This window comes from Mauremys mutica, chromosome 3, assembly GCF_020497125.1.
Source record: "Mauremys mutica isolate MM-2020 ecotype Southern chromosome 3, ASM2049712v1, whole genome shotgun sequence".
NCBI classification, from domain to species: domain Eukaryota; kingdom Metazoa; phylum Chordata; order Testudines; family Geoemydidae; genus Mauremys; species Mauremys mutica.
Window position 1 is genome coordinate 124683909 of NC_059074.1, and position 22240 is coordinate 124706148.

Genomic DNA, 22240 nt, shown 5'->3' on the forward strand with positions numbered 1-22240 from the left:
CACACAGGTCCTTTAGAGCAGTGGTTCTCAACGAGGGGGTACGCATACCCCCAGGGTATGCAGAGGTCTTCCTGGGGGTACATTAACTCACCTAGATATTTGCCTAGTTTTACAACAGGCTACATAAAAAGCACTAGCAAAGTCAGTACAAACTAAAATCTCATACAATGACTTGTTTATACTCCTCTATATACTACACACTGAAATGCAAGTACAATATTTATATTCCAAAGAACTTATTTTCTCATTTTTACCATATAATTATAAAGTCAGCAATTTTTCAGTCATAGCATGAATGCTGTGACACTTTTGTATTTCTATGTCTGTTTTGTAAGTAAGTAGGTTTTAAGTGAGGTGTAACTTGGGGAAACGCAAGACAAATCAGACTCCTGAAAGGAGTACAGTTTTCTGGAAAGGCTGAGAGCCACAGCTTTAGAGACAAATCAGATTAACAAATCAAAGATGGGCAAGCAGTATGTATGTAACCATATTTGTATTATTCATAGAGAAACTGTGCCGGGAGGGAGAGGAACAATAGGCACTAATCATTGTGTTACAAATAAAGGATACAATGAAATGCACTGAAGAAAATACAGAAAAGTCCTAGAGTGACTTAGCAGAAAATGGTAAAAGACTGGGCCAGTTTACATATTTCTTTATACCAAACCTTTGTATGAGTCAGATAAGAATAATAATGTTTAAACTGCAAAAAGTGAAGAATACACATTTTAGGCATTTACTGCAAATGTATAAATAAAGTCAGAAACAATATACCAGCATGGATGCTTGGTGACTTTTATTGATATTAAATAAAGGAAAGAAAAACATTTTTGTTGAAGGGAGGTGATGATGATAGTTAAAGAAAGGGCTGGAGCCACGTACAGGAAAAAACCTCATCTTACTTCAATGAAAGAATATCTACAAAATCCTATCAACAACTTGCTGACAGATATCATTTACACAGTAATGGAAAAATTGTTTCATCTACCCCAAAGACATAAGATTAGAGTTTAAATATAGCCTTCTCTAAAGGGATACACCTTTTCTTCAAATGTAATCACGTTCTTTTGAGCACTGAAAACGTTGCATTCTCCTTCTTTCCTATAATGTTTTTCACTTTGATTTCTTTGTAATGCCACCACTTTAACTAGATATGTTGCTGTCATTTTCCCCTAATATCTGCAGTCAAAATTATTAGCATATTCTAGCCTCTTGTCATGAATAGATAAACTTTTCCCCCAACTTATAAATATACTTAGCACTTATATAGCAGTTTTCATCCACAGCTTTCAAAGAGTTTTACAAAGTATTGTCAGATGGGCAACAGACACAGATGGGTCAAATGATTTGCTCACAGTCGCACAACAAATCAAAGTCCCCCACTCTGGTGCTATATCCAATGGACCACTCTGTTTCACTTATCAATTTGTATGACATATGGCTCTGCTTTAAAGATGAAATACTGGCCTATGATTTTGTGGAAGTAAGGGCTGCATTAGCCCATTCAACAGCATATGCTAGCTCTGCACTGGTTCAAACAATTCCAAGGTATAAGAGGTGCAGACAAGCTCCACAATCAGAATCTGTGCAACTGCTCAGCAGGCAGGAGGCCCCTGTGGATCACAGACCATGTCCTTCCCACACAGTCTATGCAGGTTTCTCTCACTAAACAGAGTAGATACATGAGGAGAAAGAAAGGCTGGAGCAATGTCCCATTCCCCCTAGTTAATATCCTTGACCAATGCAGAGTTTTCACTGAAGAGAGTTTTGCAGGGATGGCTGGGGAAGCAGTAATCTCCTTTCCCTCCACAACCAGGACAGATGTTTCTGCAGGCCTGTACACATTCCCAGGCTACCTAGTTCTTCCCAAACTCTGCATTACATCTGGAATTTGGCCTTCAGTTCTTAGAAGAGGACATAATATTATTTAGTCATGACCCTGAGTCACCTAGAGTTTCTTGCCTCCTAGATGCAGTGGCTGGAAAGAAGCCAGCAGTCCTGAAAGCCATGCTGAAGCTGATTATACTCATAATCATAGACTGACGGATCTGAAAACTAAGTTCCACAAATTAGGATCTATGCTAAAGATCAGCTTCTCAAGGGAAGCTGACTCAAAAACACTATTTGTGAAAATTAAAGACAGACAATCTCCTTCCCCATAAAAGTAGTTTCCGTACAGATTTGTAGTGAGGCACATCAGAAGGCTGGAGTGAAGAAACGTGTGTATGCTGGTTGAGACAGCACCAGTTATGAGAATAGATTACTTCAGTTTTCTATTACATCAAACTGCACCTTTTATGAGAACTGTTTGCTTTAAGAAAAAAAAAATACTAGTGATCTCACACTTAAGGCAAGGCAGACAGTGCCAGATTAGGAAATTCAGTGAATCACAGGAAACATGCAACACACATAGGAAGGTTTTTGAGATTGCTGGGTGAGATTTGGAATTCTTTGAGGGGGGGAGGAAGGGTGAAGAACAGGACATATAGGTAAAATGAACGTGAACTGAAGTAACACCAGTGCACTGGCTCAGAGGAAAACAGCTGATGGGGGTATGGGGGGGGGGAGTAATTAAAACCTGTAGATAAGGATAGGGTAAGGAGTCAGGCATATGGGGGGGAAGGGAAGGAATCTCTACAGAATCCAGCAATCAGGAAGGAAACAGCAGCTAGAAGAAGCTGATGGGTGGATAAGGAGGAAATAATATTAAGCAGAGAAACAGATAAGGCCTAAAAGGGGCGGGGGGAGGGGGGGGATGATCATGAAGACAAAACACAGGAAACAGGGCAAAACTCCAAGAAAGCAATAAGGAGTTCAGTTAGAAGAAGTTTCCAAGATATATGAAAGAAGCATATCAAAAATAAATAAAATAGACAGTACAGGCAAACAAGTAATAATATATCACAAGCTTGACATGAGAAAAGTCAGTGAGGGATAAATATTGAGGGGTATAACTTTGCTTTTAGGAAATCTCAGTGTAGAAGAGAGACTAGTAGCTTTAGACATACAGAAAAGTTTGGAAGTAAATGGAATAAGACATCATGGAAGGAACTACTGTTGAGGTACAAAGATTAGATAATGAAGGGGGAGGACAGATATCTAGTTATCACACTAAAGACAGGAGAGCTCAAGTTTTGCCTCTTGTTCTCTGAATCAACAGAATTTCTGAGAGTTGCAGAGATGTTGCCGAAATACCCAGGGCAAGGAAAAGATTGTGTTTTCTGCTAATATGATGTTACCCTACAGGCTGAAGCAAATTAAAATTGCACTCCTAAGGGGTATATATACTAGTTTATGTTTTTAGCTGCAAAGCATTAATTCCTAAAAGATCAGGTGTTCCCAAGCAGGAAGAGGGATTAAATGATCTAGATTCTGACCATCTACAACTTCTGAAGTTCCCTCCATCATGCAAGATCAGGATTATTATTCTTGTTGTTATAGGATTTTTTTTAAAAGATATTTTATTTTTGAAAAGCCACTTTAAAACAAAACAAACCACTAAAGTAGTTTGGGTTGCTCCAAAACTGGGCTGCGATTAACATCCCGAAGTCATTTATTTTGTGACTTTTTAGGGCTAGGTCAGCATGCTAAACCCCACCGGAAATCAGGGATTCTCCCTCCCAGTGGTATAGAGCTCCCATTTCCAGCCCTTTGGGGCTGTGAGATATCACTTTTTGCAGATGTGACAATTTAATGTACTGAAAAGCTGTTACTTGCCCTGGATTAAATCTTGCCTATCCTGGGATACAGACATGTGTATTGCGGGGAAGGTCAATATTTTAGAGAAGAAAACATTGCTCTGTCAGCTTTTTTTTTTTTTTTTTTTAAATTGTACCTGTTTGAAGCTGTTAAATTTTAGCATGAGATCAGGGCACTGGGGTTGAAGGGTGTATAAATGAATTCATCCTCCATTTACATAGTACATAGATTTACAATGATCCAAGTGTTTCACAATAAATCAATTAGCAAAATCCATCTCTAATTAACAATTACCCTTAAGTGAATGATATTGCTCGTGAGCATTAAAAGAATGATTCATTCTTTTTCTTCAGGATAAAATACAGCATGTTGATCTCTAATTTAAATTGGGGTGTTTTTTTTAAATAGTGGATTTGATATGCATAAGGTAGGAGAGAAGACAATGAGGCTCACTTGCAGCCTTTGTTAATTCTTGGCAAGAATATACTGTAATACGTACACGAATGAATCTTAGGAAATAGCAGTCATCTAAGTACATACATATACACAATACTGTTTTCCTCCACACCATTCCCACAACAGGAGATGCCATGTTTCATTGATGTTCTTCAGTACTGCCAATGCCAAAAATTCAAAAAATTTTGAGTCAGTCCCTTAAAAAAACCTATATGATTTGAAAAGATTAAATCGTGGAATTTGGTCTGTCTGTGTTTTGAACTCCTTGACTACTCCCAATGTGTGTGAGATAATGAATAGTCAGAACTAATTCTGTCTTGCACATTGATTCCAGCTCACTCTGCTTCTCCAAAATCCATACCTGCCAACATCTTCTGTCAAAATAAGCAGCAGATCTTTAATTTGCATAAAATTAGAGAAAAGTGTATAAAGTGCTTCTGATGCTGTGGAAGGTTTCCAACTTCTCCCAAAACTCAAAAACGTCATTTAAATAATTCTGTCTCCCCTCCAGCCCCCTCTCCACTACTCAGCAGGCCTTCTGTCTGTTTTAAGCTTGACAGTCCTGTTTTATCAAGGTTTGTCTGCTGTCTGGTACTGGTATAAAGCCAGATATGGTTTTGCCCAGCATCGGAAATGGAGGATGCTATTTTGAAGTGCAAGACATGCTACTTCCGCTGGCATCCTCCAGGGGCAGAGTAATGTAGGCACCGTGGGCTCATGACATTCCTGGATGTACCGGAATGTCCAGTATTGGTATTCTGGAGATGCATGAGTGGCCACCTTACTATCCATCAATTATCCACTCCTACATCAATCGGTTCCGCACCTCCAGCCCTGTAATGTGTGTCTGCTCTCAGCTCCAAATCAATCGTTTTTTGCCCCCCAAGCCCACATCAATTCTGCCCACTCTGTCACACAACTGTCATTGGCCTCCTGCCTTTGCGGATGTTGTATACCAGTGGTTCGCAACCTGTGGTCCATGGACCCCTGGGGATCCACAGACTAAGATTTCCATAGGGGTTGGCACCTCTATTTAAAATTGTTTAGGGGTCCGCAAATTAAAAAAAGTTTGAGAACCACTGTTCTCCAACCCCTACTAGGATGGAGCGAGAAGGGGAGTGAAAGATGGAGAGGGTCTAGGGATTTTTCCACTCCCCTCCCAGTCCTGGGACAGTTCCAACAGCAGTCCTCTTCTGACCCTTCCTGGCATGAGGCTGATGGAGAAACAGGAGGAAAGGAGCATAGATGAGCTGACAAACTTTTACAAGGGAGGAGGGAGCAGAGCCATCCTGAGATGCTAGGCTCTGATTCCTCCTTATGACAGTGATATCAGCTGCTCTTTGCCCCCAGAACAATTCTGCCAGCCCTTAAGGGGACAGAGAGAGCACTGCCTGCAGCAGTTGTGATTGCCTGTCCATCCCCAGGAGGCAGGGAGTGGGGAAGGCAGACAATCAGAGGGAGTTTTCTCTGGGCAGGCCTGAAAATCACATAAGACTAGAGTTTTTTGCATCATGGTGTGACTGCTTGCAGCATGTGCCAAAATCACCTGCACGAGTGAGCAATACTAAATCATTCTGAATGTTATTCTTTGAGTAACAGATCACTACAGATCACGGGACCAGCCTAAATAACTCCTGCTGTTCTATACCTTAGGACAAAAAAGTAATGAAGAAACAAACAAACCACAGAATTATGCCATTTTGTTACATTTACATGACTACCGTGACAATGAATAGCTACATTAAAAAGAAATCTTCCAGAATCAAAACTTTGTTTCCTTGCTTTGTTTGAATTAGATAGTAAAAACCTGGCATTGGATGGAATAGGTCAGAGCTGAGGCTTGATTCTGCTTAAATTCCACATGCAACCACACAAATCTGTGCAGAGTGACAGTCAGATCTCACGAGTTAAGCAGAGTCAGGCTATGTAAGCATCTGAACGGAAGAAACACCCAGGTGCTGCAGGAAGGGATGTTGTGATTCAGTCTGTGTTAGAATTAAACCAGAACACTAGCACAGATGAGGTATAAAACATTGGCCTTAACCATTGGTGGTCACTAAAGATCCTGGAGGCATGGTCCAAAAATTTCCCTTGCAGTTTCAACTAAATACAGTGGCCTTTACTTCCCGCTCTGAAATGTTGCTATACAGTCTTAAAATTGCCTTATTCCCCTCCAGAAGTTGCTGCATTTCAGTGGTACATGAAGCAATCCCTGGCTTAGTTTGTAAAATGCTCAAGGATGGTAGGTTCTATAAGAGATAATTATTGTACACTGGTGCACAAATCAAGTTTCCTGCACAACTAGCTATTGCATTTGTACAAGATACACTTGAACATGTGCCTGCACATCTAAATATAAGACTGAGCACTGATTGTGGTAACCTTACAAAATAAAAAAAAGTTCATGGCCCTTTCTGCAGTTTTTAAATACCCTAATACGACAGAAAATTGTTTGGTGTATAATGCATCCATCTCAGACTTTCCAGTGCAGTGTGATGTTATGTTTATTTACTGCTAAGGAGATGCTCACTGCAGCTAAAGGACATCAACTTTTCTAAAGTTAAAATCAATGCAAAGTAAAACAAAACTGAGAAGACCCTTCTTAGAAATTTGAACATATTTTCCTTTTCCACCATTTTTTTTCATTTCCCAACTGTAGGTTTTTCTGAATTTCTAATGAAGATTGAAATGAATATGGATTTCTGCAATTCTGAATACCAATGTTTCTGAAAGCATTAGTAATATCAGCACGGATTTAATACTGGAGTTTGATATAGTTATTTACAATTCAAACAGCCAGCAGAGGGAGTAGAAAAGCCCAAAATATACTGAGTCAAAGAAAATAAACGCAGTTAAGTTTAAACAACAACAATAAAAAAAAAAAACACTGTATGCAGTGTTGCAGCTGCGTTGGTCCCAGGATATCAGAGAGACAAGGAGGGTGAGGTAATATCTTTTACTGGACCAACTTCTGTTGGTGAGAGAGACAAGCTTTTGAGCTTACACAGAGCTCTTCTTCAAGTCTGGGAAAGGTACTCAGAGTATCACAGCTAAATACAAGGTGGAACAGATTGTTTAGCATAAGTAGCTAACATTTTCAGGGACCATTTGAGGTGAAGTGCCAACACCTCTCCAGTCATATGGGTTGGGGGAAATGCTGGGAGTGGGGTAAGTGGGTTATAGGTTGTTGTAATAAGCCATAAAGCCAGTGCCTCTATTCAATCCATGAGTTTTAGTATCAAAGTTATGAATTTAAGCTCCCAAGTTTGTCATTTGAAGGTGTTGTGCAGCTCTCCTTTGAGGATAAGGACTGAGAGTTCAAATATAATGGGATAGTTTTATGGAAAGCATTCACCTACAGGTAATAATGGGTTGTTTTTTGGTTTTGTTTTATTGTCGTTTAACATTTCCTGTGTGAGCTGAAGAATGCAGTAATAAAAAACATTAACATCTTAAAAGTACAAAAAGTATAAATTCTGTGCTAAGGAAAACATGCCTTTTTTTAAATAATAAATAGAAAAGGAACAGAGACTATTCTTTGAACAGTGTTATTCATTTAAATCTCATTGACCAAACTATTATTAAACTGAAACCCTGTATAATTTTGGATATATTCAAGCCTGACACTAAGTTGCGCTCTGTATTTAAATTATGAACATACATTCAGAGAATGTCTGATGGGCATGTTTTATAAAGCTAAAAGTAAATTAAAACAAATTTCAAAAATGTACTGGAAGCTGCTACGCACACTCTATTGGTATTAGAATAACGAATGAGAACAATTTTAAAGCTGAATACGAGGAAGTTTTGGTCTGTACAACAAATTAAAAAGTTGGTAAGAACAAATACTTACTGAGTTTTATCAGAGATAAGTGACTCAGTGGTTTGGGTGTGAAAGTTATATAAACACATACATATATACCCATCCTAACACTCTAATTTCCACCAGACAAGATTAAATGACAGTGGCTGAAATACCTGATACCACTACCAAAGGCAGGAGGGAGGTCAGTGTGTGTGTCAGGAGACTTCATTACAGTCATAAAGCTTTAATCCAACAAAACACACAAAAAGACTGTCCTACTCTGAAAAGTGGCCAGATAAAAGTGGCATCTCACTCAAATGGAGTGATCCCAGTGTCCATTTGTTTGCTTCTCCCACAAAGATTCTTGTGCTTTCTTTCACACTGCCCCTTCCACAAGGAATGTGCTCCCTAACTGAGCTGTGAGATCACTACCTCCCAATTTAAGACCTAATTCTGCCGCAACGCCTACAAGAAATCAGTCAACTAATGACGCTGAGGACCAGCTGCTTTATTTATTAAATAAATCACAAGATTTAGAGCCATGAAGTTGTTCAATAGCTAACCTATGTAACTTCATGAGCTTTTTATCACTACCCTGCTCTTCACTGCTCCCATTCCCTCCTACTCCCAGATATATACAATATTTTTCAAAAGAAACAAGTGAAAGCTCTTCACAGCAAGGCCCCTGGTGTTCCTACATGTTTGCACAATGCCTAGAACAACAGAACAATCCTGATACAGCCTTTCAGTGATACCCGAAATCACATAAATAATTGTTTATATTACTTCAGTGAAATTTCTACTCCTTAAACAATGCAGAACCAGCACGTTTATGAGAGTGAGTGCCAAAGCCTATGCTGGCTACTGCAACATCAACTACGTTTTAAAGGAAGATTCAATTGCAAAACCTACTTCTGCTCATAGTTACACATCTGAATCACTGCTGAAGACAAACATTTGTCCTACAGAATCTTGATGACAAGTGATGATACATAAGCCAGAGATAAAACAGCTTGATCCCAGGTTGAGTTTCCCATTAGCCAGGCTATCAGAGGCATTCAAGATACTATTTTAGCTAAAATCTCATTTTTCCCCACCCTTCCACATCCCAATACATCCACCCTTCTCAGATGATTACTGCATAGTGATGCTTTAAGTTTGCCACATTTAAATGCATGACAAACTTGTGGCATCACAACAAAGCATTATTGAGACATGAGGTTGAAAACATGAGGCCCAAAATATCAGTGTCACAATAGTGTTTCTACCAGCACAGGTCTCCAATCTGCAAATACTTATGCATACAAGTAATTTTCTGCATGCGTGTAGTCCCGAGGGGGGACACATGGAAAGTTATATGTGTGTTTGCAGAAATGGCCTCTTGGAAATTCAGACCAATCCACAAAAAAAAAAAAAAAAAAACCTTACAATATCACAGCTACTGTGGAATTCCACTGGAGGATGGACCCAAAATCCAGTCTTATGGATTTATTATATTGAATGTTTCCCAAAGTTTACTATTTTATATCCCAAATTATCTTAAATATATCGTTTTAAAACTTTGAAAAACACAATATAATGATAAAAGACATTTACCTGACCCACTGCAGGCCAGTGCAATGCTCTAGTTGTGACAAAACCAGTATGTGGCATGTTTGGTCATCACAGCGGAGCAAGAACCAGCCAGATGTGGCATGCCTGATACTGCAGGACCTGAAATAAAAAATAATCAGCTTTTAGCTAATATTTTGAATGCCACTATTGGCCTGGTTAGCGTGTTCATGTGGGAGAACAGTGAGGGAATAAATCCCTAGCAACTTCATCTGCATCACAATGCTGAGAACTTCAATTAGGTCACCTCAATGTCTCTTTTCTGAGAAACCCATCCCAATTCCCATAACCTTTCCTTATGTAAACTGCCTTTAGTCATTATATTGTGCAGTTTTTTCAAAGATTTTATTTACACCCACACAGTGTTTGGGATAGAAAATAATAAACTTTGAGATATGCATAGTATAATCCATCAGAGTCATTATCTTCATTACCCTACACTACCTCACTGTCTTCATAACAGTAATATCCTTCTTATGGTACTGTACCCAGTACCGCACGCGGTATTCCAAATGTGGACTGACAAGTGCATTTTCCAAAAGATATAGTTCTGCCTTTTGCCATAGCCCCACTAAAGCTGTCTAGACTCTAGTATTTTGTGTGACTTTCTTCCTTTATTATTTATTTATTTATTAAGAGCTTCTCTGTGAACTGGACTCATGTTTTCAAAATATTTTACATAATAATCCTGCAAATTCTTTTTCTGCTGATGTGTGCCAGAGAACTGCCCAACTGGCAGAAATTCTCTGGTTTAGTCTCTTGTTCTCAGACTATTTATTTTAAAATATCTGACTTGTGCTGTAAGTATGAGTAGCCTTCTACCCTCTCTCTCACTCTCAAAGTGGGAACAGGAATAAAGACAGCAAGAAACCCCATGGGTTTGGCTTTTTTTTTTTTAATTTCTACTTCTACAAGCACTTCTGGAATTAGCTATACATTTTCGTAGTGTGATAACACTGTGCATGTGAACATGCATAAACAGCTATATATACACATTTGATTGTATGGCAGGGTGACATATTGATCAACATGGAAAGAAGTGCTGAAGCAAGTGTAAGGGAATCCTTTCCCACCCGGATCAGATCACAAAAACAACAAATATTCACTATGCTAATTACACTAAAATCAGTGATGAGTTATCAAGCAACGTGGTGCGATTTTAGCTGGCATCCCTGAAATTTTTGACATACATAAATATAGACATTTTGGAAACAAATAGCTTTTACATGCACCCAAAAAAGTCACCTAATCAAACTGAACCTGTGACATTAAAAATAAACTATGATTCAACATCCTTTAAAAAAAAAATAATGCAGTAACTGGCTGTCAAAACCAGCCCCAAAGCGTTTTCACACTAGTACAGTTATAATATCATTGGGGGGGAGGGGGGCGATGCAACTCAAGTTCAGTGGAGAAAATTCAATACAGTTTCACAAATATTTGCACTTGGGTGAAATGAATTTCTCCTAAGACAGAACCAAGAGCGCTGGAACAATTTGTATAGTGGGGGTGCTAACAGCGATTGAACCACACTGTAAACCCTGTATATGGTGGAAACCACTTCAAGTCAGGGGGTGCTGCAGCACCCCCAGGTCCAGCGCCTAGGCACAGAAAGGCCCGATCCAGGCGCGTGGTCAGAGAATGGCTAGTTCACGCGGCCCACTAAACAGAGCAGGGAGAGGTCCCAGAAAACAGCCCCGTTTGTCGTCCTTCCTTCTGTGTGTGCAAACCTTTCCCTCTGCGTGCAACCGCCCCGCGTCCAGCGCTTGCAGGGCGCGACTCCCACCGCCAATCCCAGCCGGGAAGGGTGGCGGGGCGACGCTAATGCGAAGCGCAGCACGGCCGCGGCGGAGGTGGGGGGCAGGCCGGGGGTCGCTCGCGGGGAGGCTGGCACACGGGCGCGGAGGGAGAGCCCGGCGCCGGGTTATGAATGGAGCCGTCCTGCAATGCGAAGCCTCGCTCCCTTCACCACCTCGCGGATCTGGCTCCCCCCGCCTTGTGCTCCATACCCCGGCACCCGCCCTCCTCTCAAAGCTGCCCCCCGTCCACGCTACCCCTAACCCGCCCCCCTCCCGCTTGCCCTCCAAGCCACCCCGCCACTCCCATGAAGCACCGAGGAAACCCCCCTCCCCCGCTGCGATCGGACAACCCGGCGAGCCTGCCCCGGGCCCCGACTGAGCAGTGCAGGGAGGAGGACGTTGGATGTATGGGTCTCACTGCCACCTTTTGGCACTTTTGTAACTGGGCCCACCGACACCTGCTGGGGGGGGGGTGATCGCTCGCTTGGGGGTGGAAGCTATTAGATGTAAGAAAGTCCCTTGTGACGGCCCAGCCCCATTGATTCCAGCCTCCCGCCACTCGAGCACCTCCTCACCCCAGCGGTATCCCGCAGCACGTGTTTCTGCCGTGGCTGTTGTTATCCCGGCGGCACTGAAAGCTGCCGCCAGGAGGAGAGGGCATTGGATGCTGAAGAGCGAGCAAACACACACCCATCTCCTTGTGTCAGAGCTGCCCGGCGCGTAGGGGGTTTTGTTCGTCTTCTTCCAAACATCCATCCCACCCTTCCTCGTCCCGCTTCCATATTCTCTGCTGCTGCTTTCCCGCCCCACACCTTGAGAGAGCAGGAGCTTGCTGATTTTACGACTTTAGGCAAGTCCTGAGCCCGGAAAAGGTGAAAGTCTCCGATCCTCCCCCATGGTACCCACAGTATGAATGGCCAAACAAGCATGCACCAAGCCAAACACTGATTCCCTACTGATTCTAAAATAACGCTCGAGAAATTCCGAACACATCATAGGCTCCCCCAAAATAAAACTCCATCCACCCACCACCCCCTTCCGCCATGCAGCTTTACGCACCCCGCTCTGTGCATCCACAGCCACCCCATCTTCCCCACGCGGAGAATAAAAGGCCTCCCCCTTCGTGTAGCTCGCCCCAACCCCCGTTCGTGCACCCAGCCCCCCCTCCATCCTCCCCCCGCAGGCAAGCAGCCAGCCCCTGCCCTAAGTGCTCGGCCACCTACTTGTGCCCAGGAAACAGTCTGTAAACCTCCTAAAGCAGCTTGTAGAAGAAGATCCATCTTCCATGTCTGGCCTTAGCAGCAGGGGAGACGAGAAGGAGAGGAAGGAGCCTCTATGCCGCTGCCTAGGGGTCCTGCTCCTGCCGGGGCCGTCTCCTCGGATCCCGTCGCCGCGGGCGGCTGCTGCTGCAGCACCCAGGAAATTGTAGGACCACAGGCGAGAGGCAGCTGGGGCCAGGAGGAGCCGCGGCTGGTGCTGCCGGGGTCCGGCGGCTGGAGAGGGGAGCAGCAAGCCCTGGATGGAGGAAGAGAAGAACACCCTGCTCCTGCTGCTGGGATAGACGATCAAGGGAGCTGCTGCTGCTGCTTCTCCTCCTCCAACATCTCCTCCTCCTCCTGCCGCCGCCGCTGCCGCCTCTCCTCCTCCCCCCCTTCCTTGGAGACTTGCGAGCGCAGAGGCAGCAGAGAGGGGGAGGAGAGGAGGAGGCGGCGGCGGCAAGGAGCGAAGGGAAGAGGGAGCAGGGGCGGGGAAGGAGGGGACTGGAGGAGCCCAGAGAGGAGCGGCGGCTCTGGGGACGATGCTGGAGGAGGCGGCGGCGGTCCCCGCGGCGCGGCGGCGGCAGCTGCTTGGGAGCAGGGCGGAGGGGGAGCTGCTGCAGGCAGCCGAGCCGCTTCCCGGAGGAGGAGCCGCGGCGCTGCCTCCGCTGCTCTGACCATAGGAGTGGACGGTGCCGGAGCCGGGCTTTCCCCCGGCTGCAGCCAGGGGGGCCTGGGGGCGGGCTGAGAGCAGCCTCTCGGGGTTGGACATCTCCCCGCCGGCCGGCCGGCCCGCCCCTCGGCGGCAGGGCGCTTGCTGGAGACACGGAGCGGCGGGAACCGGCTTCGCCCCCTGCCACTGGCGTCACATCTGCGCCCCCCCCCTTTAGGTCGGAGGGGCCACGGCGCTGCTGCTGGTCGCGAAGTGGCTCCGCTCCGGGTCCCCCCTCAGTGTCCCCTCGCCGGCACGCGCTCGCCTCGCGATTCAAAACAGCTGGAGCGTCTCCCCCGCCATGCAAACATTTCCGCGTGTGTGTCTGCGGGAGAGGCGGGGAGCATCGCCGCCGCCGCCACCGCCACCGCGCTCCCTCAGCCCCGGCCCCGCCGCCAGACACCGCCCACTGGCGGAGCTAGCGCTTCCCCGGCCGCCTGCGCGCCTCTCCCTGCCCGCCGCCGCCGCCAGCGCTCTAGCTACGGGGCGGGGGACGCTCGGGCTTTGGGGTTTTCTTTCTTTCTTAACCGGCCGAGCCGGTCCCATGCCCGAGCTGCTTCCAGCCTCAGCGATCAAAGAGGGTGATGTGAGCAGACACGATGCAGCAGCGGGGATGAGCAGGGGGTAGAGGACTGCTGGGAGCATAGTCCACTCTCAGCTAAGCACCACCGACCCCTTCTCTAGATTTAGAGAGAAAGAGAGGGACTTAATGATGTGCATAACCCCTCCCCTCCCCCCATTTACTATTTTGTCTGACGCTCCAAGTTTCTCTTACACTCATGCAGCCCGAAAAATAGTTCACACCTTTTAACCCCCTCATAAAACTCCCTCTTCCCAGCCCCACGAAGAACTAAATCCTGATCTCCCCGGCGGGGTGGTGCAAATCTGAAGTAAATGCATTAAATTCGCTAGAGTTACTCCAGATTTACACGGAGCGTAACTGACACCAGACTCTGGGGGAAGATGTGCATGGAAGAGTAGCACATTAAAGTTTGTGGTTGAATTTAGGGCATATACACACTCAGACTGGTAAAATGAATTAAAAGATTGTGTAGCTTTCTTAAAACAAACAAAAAACAACACAGCCACCACAAACAAAGAAACCCAACCTCTGCTTGAGCTGATGCATCACTAATCGGAAACCCCAGGGTAAACCCCAGGGTGGCTTTCCAGGCTCTCTCATTTAGCAGTGCATGGACCTGTCAACACCGCACAGTTTAGGACCCGCAAAGAAATGACAGGTAGCAAAGCGGGGTGTTTGGAAAATAAACCTCAGTTGATCAGCGTGTCAAACAAAACAATACCTAATAATGGGGGGCTGTGGTGGGAAGCAATGACCCAAGCACATCCTCCGGAGAGGTTTGACACGGGGCGGGTTGAGGAGCTCCACAATAAAGCAACACAATCCGGATTTCGTTTTCACTTTAAATCCTTTTTCAGCACCACGTAGAAAAGGAAACGATATGGGAGTTTTAAATATGCCCTTCACCCTCAAAAGGGAGAGGGGATCATTGCAGTTACAGTAAGATGTGAACAAGCATAAACAATACCACGCGCAGAGTTACAACAGGATGTAAGAACGGCTCCATGTAGTAATAACGTCCATCCCACATTTTAATAGACTAATAATACCCCTCCTCTCCCCCCGTGGAAAAATTTCTCTCTCTCTAAGGTGCATGGTTAAAAACAAACTACAAAGTCCAGGTGTTTGATATTTTCTTCAGTGGAAATCAACTGCCTGCCTGCCTGCGGTTGAGCTAGCCATTCATGAAATGTTCCCCTCTTATTTTAACATCCTCTTCCACAGGGATGCTATCATTTTTGTTTCTAAATGGTAGTGAAAATTCATTAGCTAACGGAAATCAATCTCATCAGGAATTATACCACCATTAGAAAGCCCCAGTGAAAGAAAATACAGCCACCGACTTGCTTATTAAAGAGAGCTACGTTTACATTGGGACGACTTCTTTCAGGGAGAAAAATCTAGTCCTCGCTAGTCTGGGAAACGATTTTTCCCCAGACATCCAGCGCTGAAAAATCCACGAACAAGCTGGTCTACTGTTCCTTTCTTATTCTGACAGCTGAGTCCCCGGTGCTGGGGGCATTTCCTTGCATTTGCTGTTGTTTTGGGGGGGGGGGGCGATTTGCAGCAGCCTCCTGAAAAACAGTCCGATCCTATATTTGGTTAAAAGGTGTCAGCTGAGAAATTTAGTATTAATAATAGTAGCATCCAAAGAGCTGTCTTCCAAACCTTTAGCTCTTCCTCCAAAATAGAAAGAAAAAAAAAAGTCCTATTACAATTGTATCAAATTCAGAACACAAAATATTTTTCCTTGGGGAGCACACACTTTTGCTATACTATCCCAAACTTAAAATGAGAGCTTCATGAGTCTAACAGAAGCATTTAATATAAACTTCCCTCCTTTACTAGATTCAGTCTCATCTTCAGTTATTATTTACTCCCCCTCCCTATTTGCCAGTTTTAGTATATAGAATAAGCTAGCTACAGTTCTCTCTTCTTTTTCAAAACTGGTAAGAAAGGTCTTTATATAAAAACACTCATTCTAGCAATGTTGTTAAAAGCTTTTAGAGCTACTATTAGGAGAACAAACCAAACTCTTTAATTAAAGATTATTCGAATTTACATTCCTACCTTCCTGCATATAATAAACCACCATAAACTGAGTTAACATAGAGGTCAAGGTCTAATTTGAACTCACAAAAGCAAAGGAATTATTCTTTACTTACCCTTTTGTGCTCAGACATTGGAATAGGTATGGTATTTCTGTGGACAAATTTCCTTTGTTTTGATTTTTCTATAATAATGTAAAATAAGGGGAATCTGTTTAGTTATATGTATATAGACCTATGGAGGCTCTTTCAGAGACCTGTTGAGTTTTGCACATCATTCTTATATTTAACACAGTATACTATAAAATCAGATCAACAGTAGTATGTGCATAATGGATCAGAATTACAGGACATGTTTCTCTATTTTGCATGCTCTTTTTTGAATTGGTACCATAACACTAGCTCTTATTTGCATATTATGGATTTATAACACTAATGCACAAAAAGCATGAATTCAAAAGTATTTGTATGAGTATTAGCACTTATCTGTATTACATGTATATAGTATTATACATACATAATCTATTGCATATCTGTCATACGTACATATTGATAAGTTATGTGTTACATGCATACTTCATATATGTGACTGCACATATTAAAAAGCTCTTGGCATACATAATACAATAACTAATTTGCAAATATTCATTTTAAACTATATTTTTTGTCAGACAAAAAACTGCTGTAACTAGTAATATTCTATTTTCTTTTAGGTCCACCTTTATCTCTAGATGGACCAAAACATTTAATTGCCAGGTTTCATTCCTGAGTTAATTGTTATGGCTAATTTATTTATAAACCCCCTGAACACAGGGGTTTATATTAGGAATCCTGACAATGTTCACAATTGCAACTGAGAAAGAGAACTACATATCTTTCTATTTTAACTCAAAATATTAATCCTTCTTCCCAAAGTAGCTACTTATTTTTCCACTCACAAATACTAACACTAAAGTAAGATTTTGTCCTTCATTGTAATAATACAATTATTTTTACGTATTACTTCAGGTACAGTTTTAAAAAGGCTAGGATGACTACTATTTCAGTTTGAAGATCAAAGCCCTAATGTATCATCACCATTAATACTGAAAATTAACAAATGAGATGATATTTCTCTCAAGATCATACAGCCTTCCTAGTGAAATGCTTTTGTCAGTTATTTGAATGCTTTGTAACTATGGAAAACAATCCACACAGTTTTCAAAAGTTCAAGATGTCAAAACAGATTATAGAACTAATTTTATAAACCAACAGAAACAGAAGTAGGAAGGTTTTGGTAAAGTTGCTATCATACATATATAACCTATTTTTACCTAAAAATGCTGAATTGAAATACAGAAAAACAAAACCAGTGGATTTGCTTTCATGACTCATACTTGCCATTTCATACTGTTTGTGTTTTTGTCAAAACAGCTTAACAACTGTTATTTCACATATCTATTGAAGTTGGACAGAAAGTAAATACTTTTGTTTGCTTGAATGTGAATATGTTATTTCTTGTGAATGCAATCAGGATTCCTAGAGATTTATAAAATAATACAATTCCTTTACAAAAGATTTAGTTTACAGAAAGAAGAGATTAATGAATGGTGTTTTAATGTTGCAACCTATTTTTAAATGCAGATATTTTGATGACATAAATTTGTAAGCTCTTCAGGGCAAGGACCTTGTTTTTATCTCTGTCTGTAAACCACCTAGTACAACCAAATACATTAATGAGCTGTCAACTGCTAAGCAAATATCTGTAGCTACTGTTACAAAATATTTAATAATCAAATATCTTACATAGAAAAAAAGACCGTCAAATTAGAGTAAAACTGTCAACAAGGAAAATCATCACCAAAAATTAAAGATACCACTCCATCCAAAATTCACCTTTACTGTATTTAGGTATTGCAGTCAGTATGAGATTAAATTAAATTAGTTACTGAATCTCTACATTTTTAGATCACACACACACACACACACACACACACACACACACGTATTCTGTATTTGTAAGAAATCACCAAATACTCCAGACAAATAGTTTTCAGGCCAAGAGTTATTTGCAAACTGTTCACTTCATTTATATATTATTCATTAATTATTTGTTATTCATAGATGATTGGTCCCATAATATTGTTTCTGCTTCCTGACTACATGACTGCATTATTAGAACAAATATAAAATTTAATTTTCATTATTCTCTAAGATATACATTTGGGAACTTTTCTTGATTTGAGAACATTTTCATGAATGCCTGGTGATTATCTGAATATTCTGAATAATCAGGAATAAATCAACAGAAATTCTTATTTGTTTATTCACAAATCTGTTTGTGAATCCATTTTTTCATTATTTGACCAGCTCAATTCAAAACCCAGTATAATACAACTTCCAGTGTCACTGTGGAATGATGGAGCTGTTACAACAATAGTGCACAATCCTACATGCTTTGTATCTCATAGAAACTCCCATTGACTTCAACACCACTTTTGAGTGTGAAAAGACTGCAGAATCAGGCCTTAATCTAAGAAATCAAACAAACTTTTCTTGTGCAAAAATAATAAAAGTTAAAATGATCCTCTCTACCCACCTGATTCAGATGTGTGGGTCCCTCTGAGAGCAAATGATGCCAATGCAGTATGGTCAAAATGTATTCTAGATGGCATTTGCGTTTGCAGTTACAAATGTTGATTCTGATCCTGTAAGAGCTCCCCAGACAGAACTCCCATCAAAGTCATCAGAAGTTCTGTATTCAGTGCACTTACATCATTAGACATGTTATGAAAAGCAGTTCATGCATCTATCTAGCAGCTACTTTACAACAACAGTTTGGTTTTGGTTTTGTTTGTTTTTTAAAAAAACAAGTAGAGTTAACCAACAAACTCCCAAAACTTGCCTAATTCCACCTGAAACTGTGACCTTTCAGAAAAGACAGAAAAGTAGGCTGTCTGATGTGTGTCCCCCATTCTCTGTTCTTCTGCCCACTCTAGGAAAACCTGGTCTACTCCCTTGAAAGAATAAGGAAAAATAGCCGGAGAAAGGGGAAGGCAAATTTAGCAAAATCTAAGGGTGAAGTCATCCTGGATTCAAGATTCAGCAGATGAGAGAGATGATTTCTGCATGGGTTAGAGAGGAGCCACAGCTGTGAAATGTAACCTGCCAGAAAAGTGGAGCTGTAACCAGAAAGGGGAAGGAGGGTGAGGGGGTGCAGGGAGGAGGAAGAGACAGAATGATAAAGACAGATAAGACTCTGTCCTAGCACTGAGTAAATACCACCTTTAAAGAAATCCCTTATGTAAAAGTCCTTTGTAATTCAATAAAAATGACAGCCTTTTTATAGTTTTTCTGCTAAATTATCTTACAGAATGTAATAATTATATCTCAACTACCAAATTCCATAGAGTGATTAAAAACACTATATAAAGGACATTATTCTTTACTAAATTCTATATTTTTGAATAATCTATGTAGAATACTTTTGGTTTAACCCCTATTACATTCTATAGCACACTCTCATGAGGGATTACTCAAAGATTTATAAATAAAAAGCATGAATTCACTACAAGAGTATACATCAGTCATTTTATTTGATTTCCATACTCAGTCAAGCTCATTCTTGTTCAAGATCATTGACTAAAAGAGGAAGTGTTCCGAATACTTACATAAATATGTATTTACACAACTATTCATGCTGCTGGCCATTTTGAAGGCTCTTTATGAGTCTCTTTATGAGTCTGGGAGTCATCTAATCCAAGAGCAGAAACAATATGGTTTGATTTATGTGACCAGAATGACTCACAAGGTGCAAATAAGGAAGTACAAATACACAAGGCAATACTTGCGGCAAATAATTTGTGCGCATCCCATAGGCTGCAATATATTCACATAAAACTATTCACTGAATAATTCAAAATAATGAACACATTCTTAAAAATCATAGATCACTGGCAAATAGAAAAAAGGGGCTAAAGTAAATGAATATATTGCTCATTATGAGTAGTTCCCCTAGTTCTGCTCATCTCACTCTGCAATATGGCAGCTGACAGAATATGTAGCCAAAGCTACCAATAGATACAAAATATTTAAAACTTTCACAGGAGTCTGTTCAGTAGCAGTTATTCTTTAATGTTAATGATATATTCATTTTCATAGATATTTGTTATAGTTGGTTGGAAAATATGTTCCCTCCCTCCTTACAGAAAATTTTAATTTGGGAGCAGAGGACTGAAAAAACAAAAAGTAAAAAAAATAAACCAAAAAAAACCTGAACAAAAATTCATAATTCCCTATGGAAAGCAGACAACTTGTGCAAAATAAATAAATACATACATACATACATACATCATTTAGTCAAAAAAAAACCCCAATCTTCCATCAAAAAACATTTTGACAGAAAAGTTTTGATTTAGCATTGCAGACTCTGTCTTAAAAACACCACAAATTTTATGTTTAAAAACAGGAAAAGGCTGGTACCAATGCACAAATTTAATTCTGAGTCTGATTTTCTTTTTAGTAATGGGCTTGGATTTGTTCACTCTAAAAAGATAATGTAAACCTAAGAAGCCAAAGAAAACCTAAATTTTGTGGCTTCTCCCACTTTGTCTGTCACCATGAAATACACAGGTCAGATATTGCATGGTTTTTAGGTGTTTTTTGTTTGTTTGGGGGGGGGCTGGGGGAGGGGGGGAAGAGAGAGAGAGTTTGTTTTTTTAATTTTAATGGTCAGAATAAAGGACATAAAAATCACCAGTGAAGGACTGACACCTTCTAACAAATGGAACCTTAGATATTATTATTTATTAACTCTCACAGAGTTTTCTGGCAGCAAAGGGCTTTACAAGGGCAGTCAGTACTATTTCCCCCCTCCTCCCATTTTACAGATAGGGAAACTGAGGCACAGAGGTGACATGACTTACACAAATTCCCCCAGTGGGGCAGTGGCAGAACTATGAATAGAATGCAGATCTCCTTAGTCCTAGTCTAGTGCTCTGTTCACTAGGCCAGCCACCAGCTTTAACAGTAACATTTAGAACATACCTTGTTATTTGTATAACAGGAGTTCCACAAACAATGTGAGCTCTTTGAGGCAGGGCCATCTTTTTTTGTTTGTTTGTACAACATATGGCACAATAGGACCCATGACCAGAACTCATAGGTGCTCTTGCAATACAAATTATAAACAATAACTACAAACAGCAGCAGCAGGCAATGTAGACAGCAGAATCAGGAAACTGATGCTAATAAAACAGCCATTTTTGTTATGCAAATAAAAATAAAAACCAGGCTACCAGTATTTTTGTAATCCTATTTTTCAACTATAATATGCAAACAATTTATAAAAATCTAATGATTACAATTATGTATCTGCTAAGTGACAAGTAATATTGACATGTTATTTCAATTCAGTAATTAATCAGCACACCAACATTAGGTTGTGTGAGAGTTAGCATCCCTCTATACAGAACGTACCTAAAAAAACAAAAAAGCAAGGAAATGAAAAGGTAAGGCATCTAACAGGACCTATCTTTTATTCCTCCACCCAGTGACACACATCTGACTACTACACAACCACTATATACCACAGACAACCCACCACAACCTCAACTCTGCCCCAATGGGCATACCAACCTTCCAGTGCCCCCTTTCCTAAACTCACCATGCACCATAAACATCCAGACTTTCCCTACTACCTGTTCTGCACAGTTCTGGAAAATTGCACTTGTGGTTAGGAAATTCTTTTCTAGACCTTGCAAAGTTACCCATCTGTATAAATTTAGGGTTACTTCATACTACCCTAAATGTACAGCCAGTTTCTCACTGATGATGGTGGGAGATTTGCACAAAGATCTAGGCTGGAATATGGCCTTTATGTGGTAACTAAATTAAGATATTATAATTATGTATTTGTTCAATGCCTTCTTGCCCCATTCAGCATCACCGGGGGGAAAATAAGCTCATCTTCAGCATCACTATTATTTCTTTGTTTCCCTCTCTCATCTGTCTGTCTTTTGTTCTTCCCACTGTATTTTCCTCCCTTGCAGCAACTCTCAATTCCCCCGTTTTTGGGTTTCATTCCCACCCCATTTGGGAAAATGATCAGCAATGAAACAGTTATTGTTGATATGTGAAATGCAAACATTAGGCTTTCGAGTCAACATCCCATTTAGACAAATAGGGAACAGGGGCGTGCCCACTTTGTAAAGCCTTTGTTTCAGGCTGCCTATGTACATTTACACACTGAGGAAGATGTGCTGCATCAGTTTACATTTAGAAGTTTATCTTT

General features: G+C 41.4%; 1 protein-coding gene across 8 annotated transcripts in view; it reads right to left on the reverse strand.

The window, feature by feature from the left end:
- Positions 1–22240, reverse strand: part of PDE10A (phosphodiesterase 10A) — a 605978-nt gene that overhangs the window by 311170 nt on the left and 272568 nt on the right. For 7 of the 8 annotated variants that reach the window (XM_045008718.1, XM_045008721.1, XM_045008723.1 and 4 more), the window contains one exon: positions 16087–16154. Coding sequence is in view for 1 of the 8 variants with exons in the window: in XM_045008712.1 (XP_044864647.1) it covers positions 12594–13398 (805 nt within the window). In the remaining 7 variants the exon portion in view is untranslated. Of the gene's footprint in view, positions 1–12593; positions 13399–16086; positions 16155–22240 lie in introns of those variants that run through there. The other variant, XM_045008712.1, reaches the window with a different exon arrangement.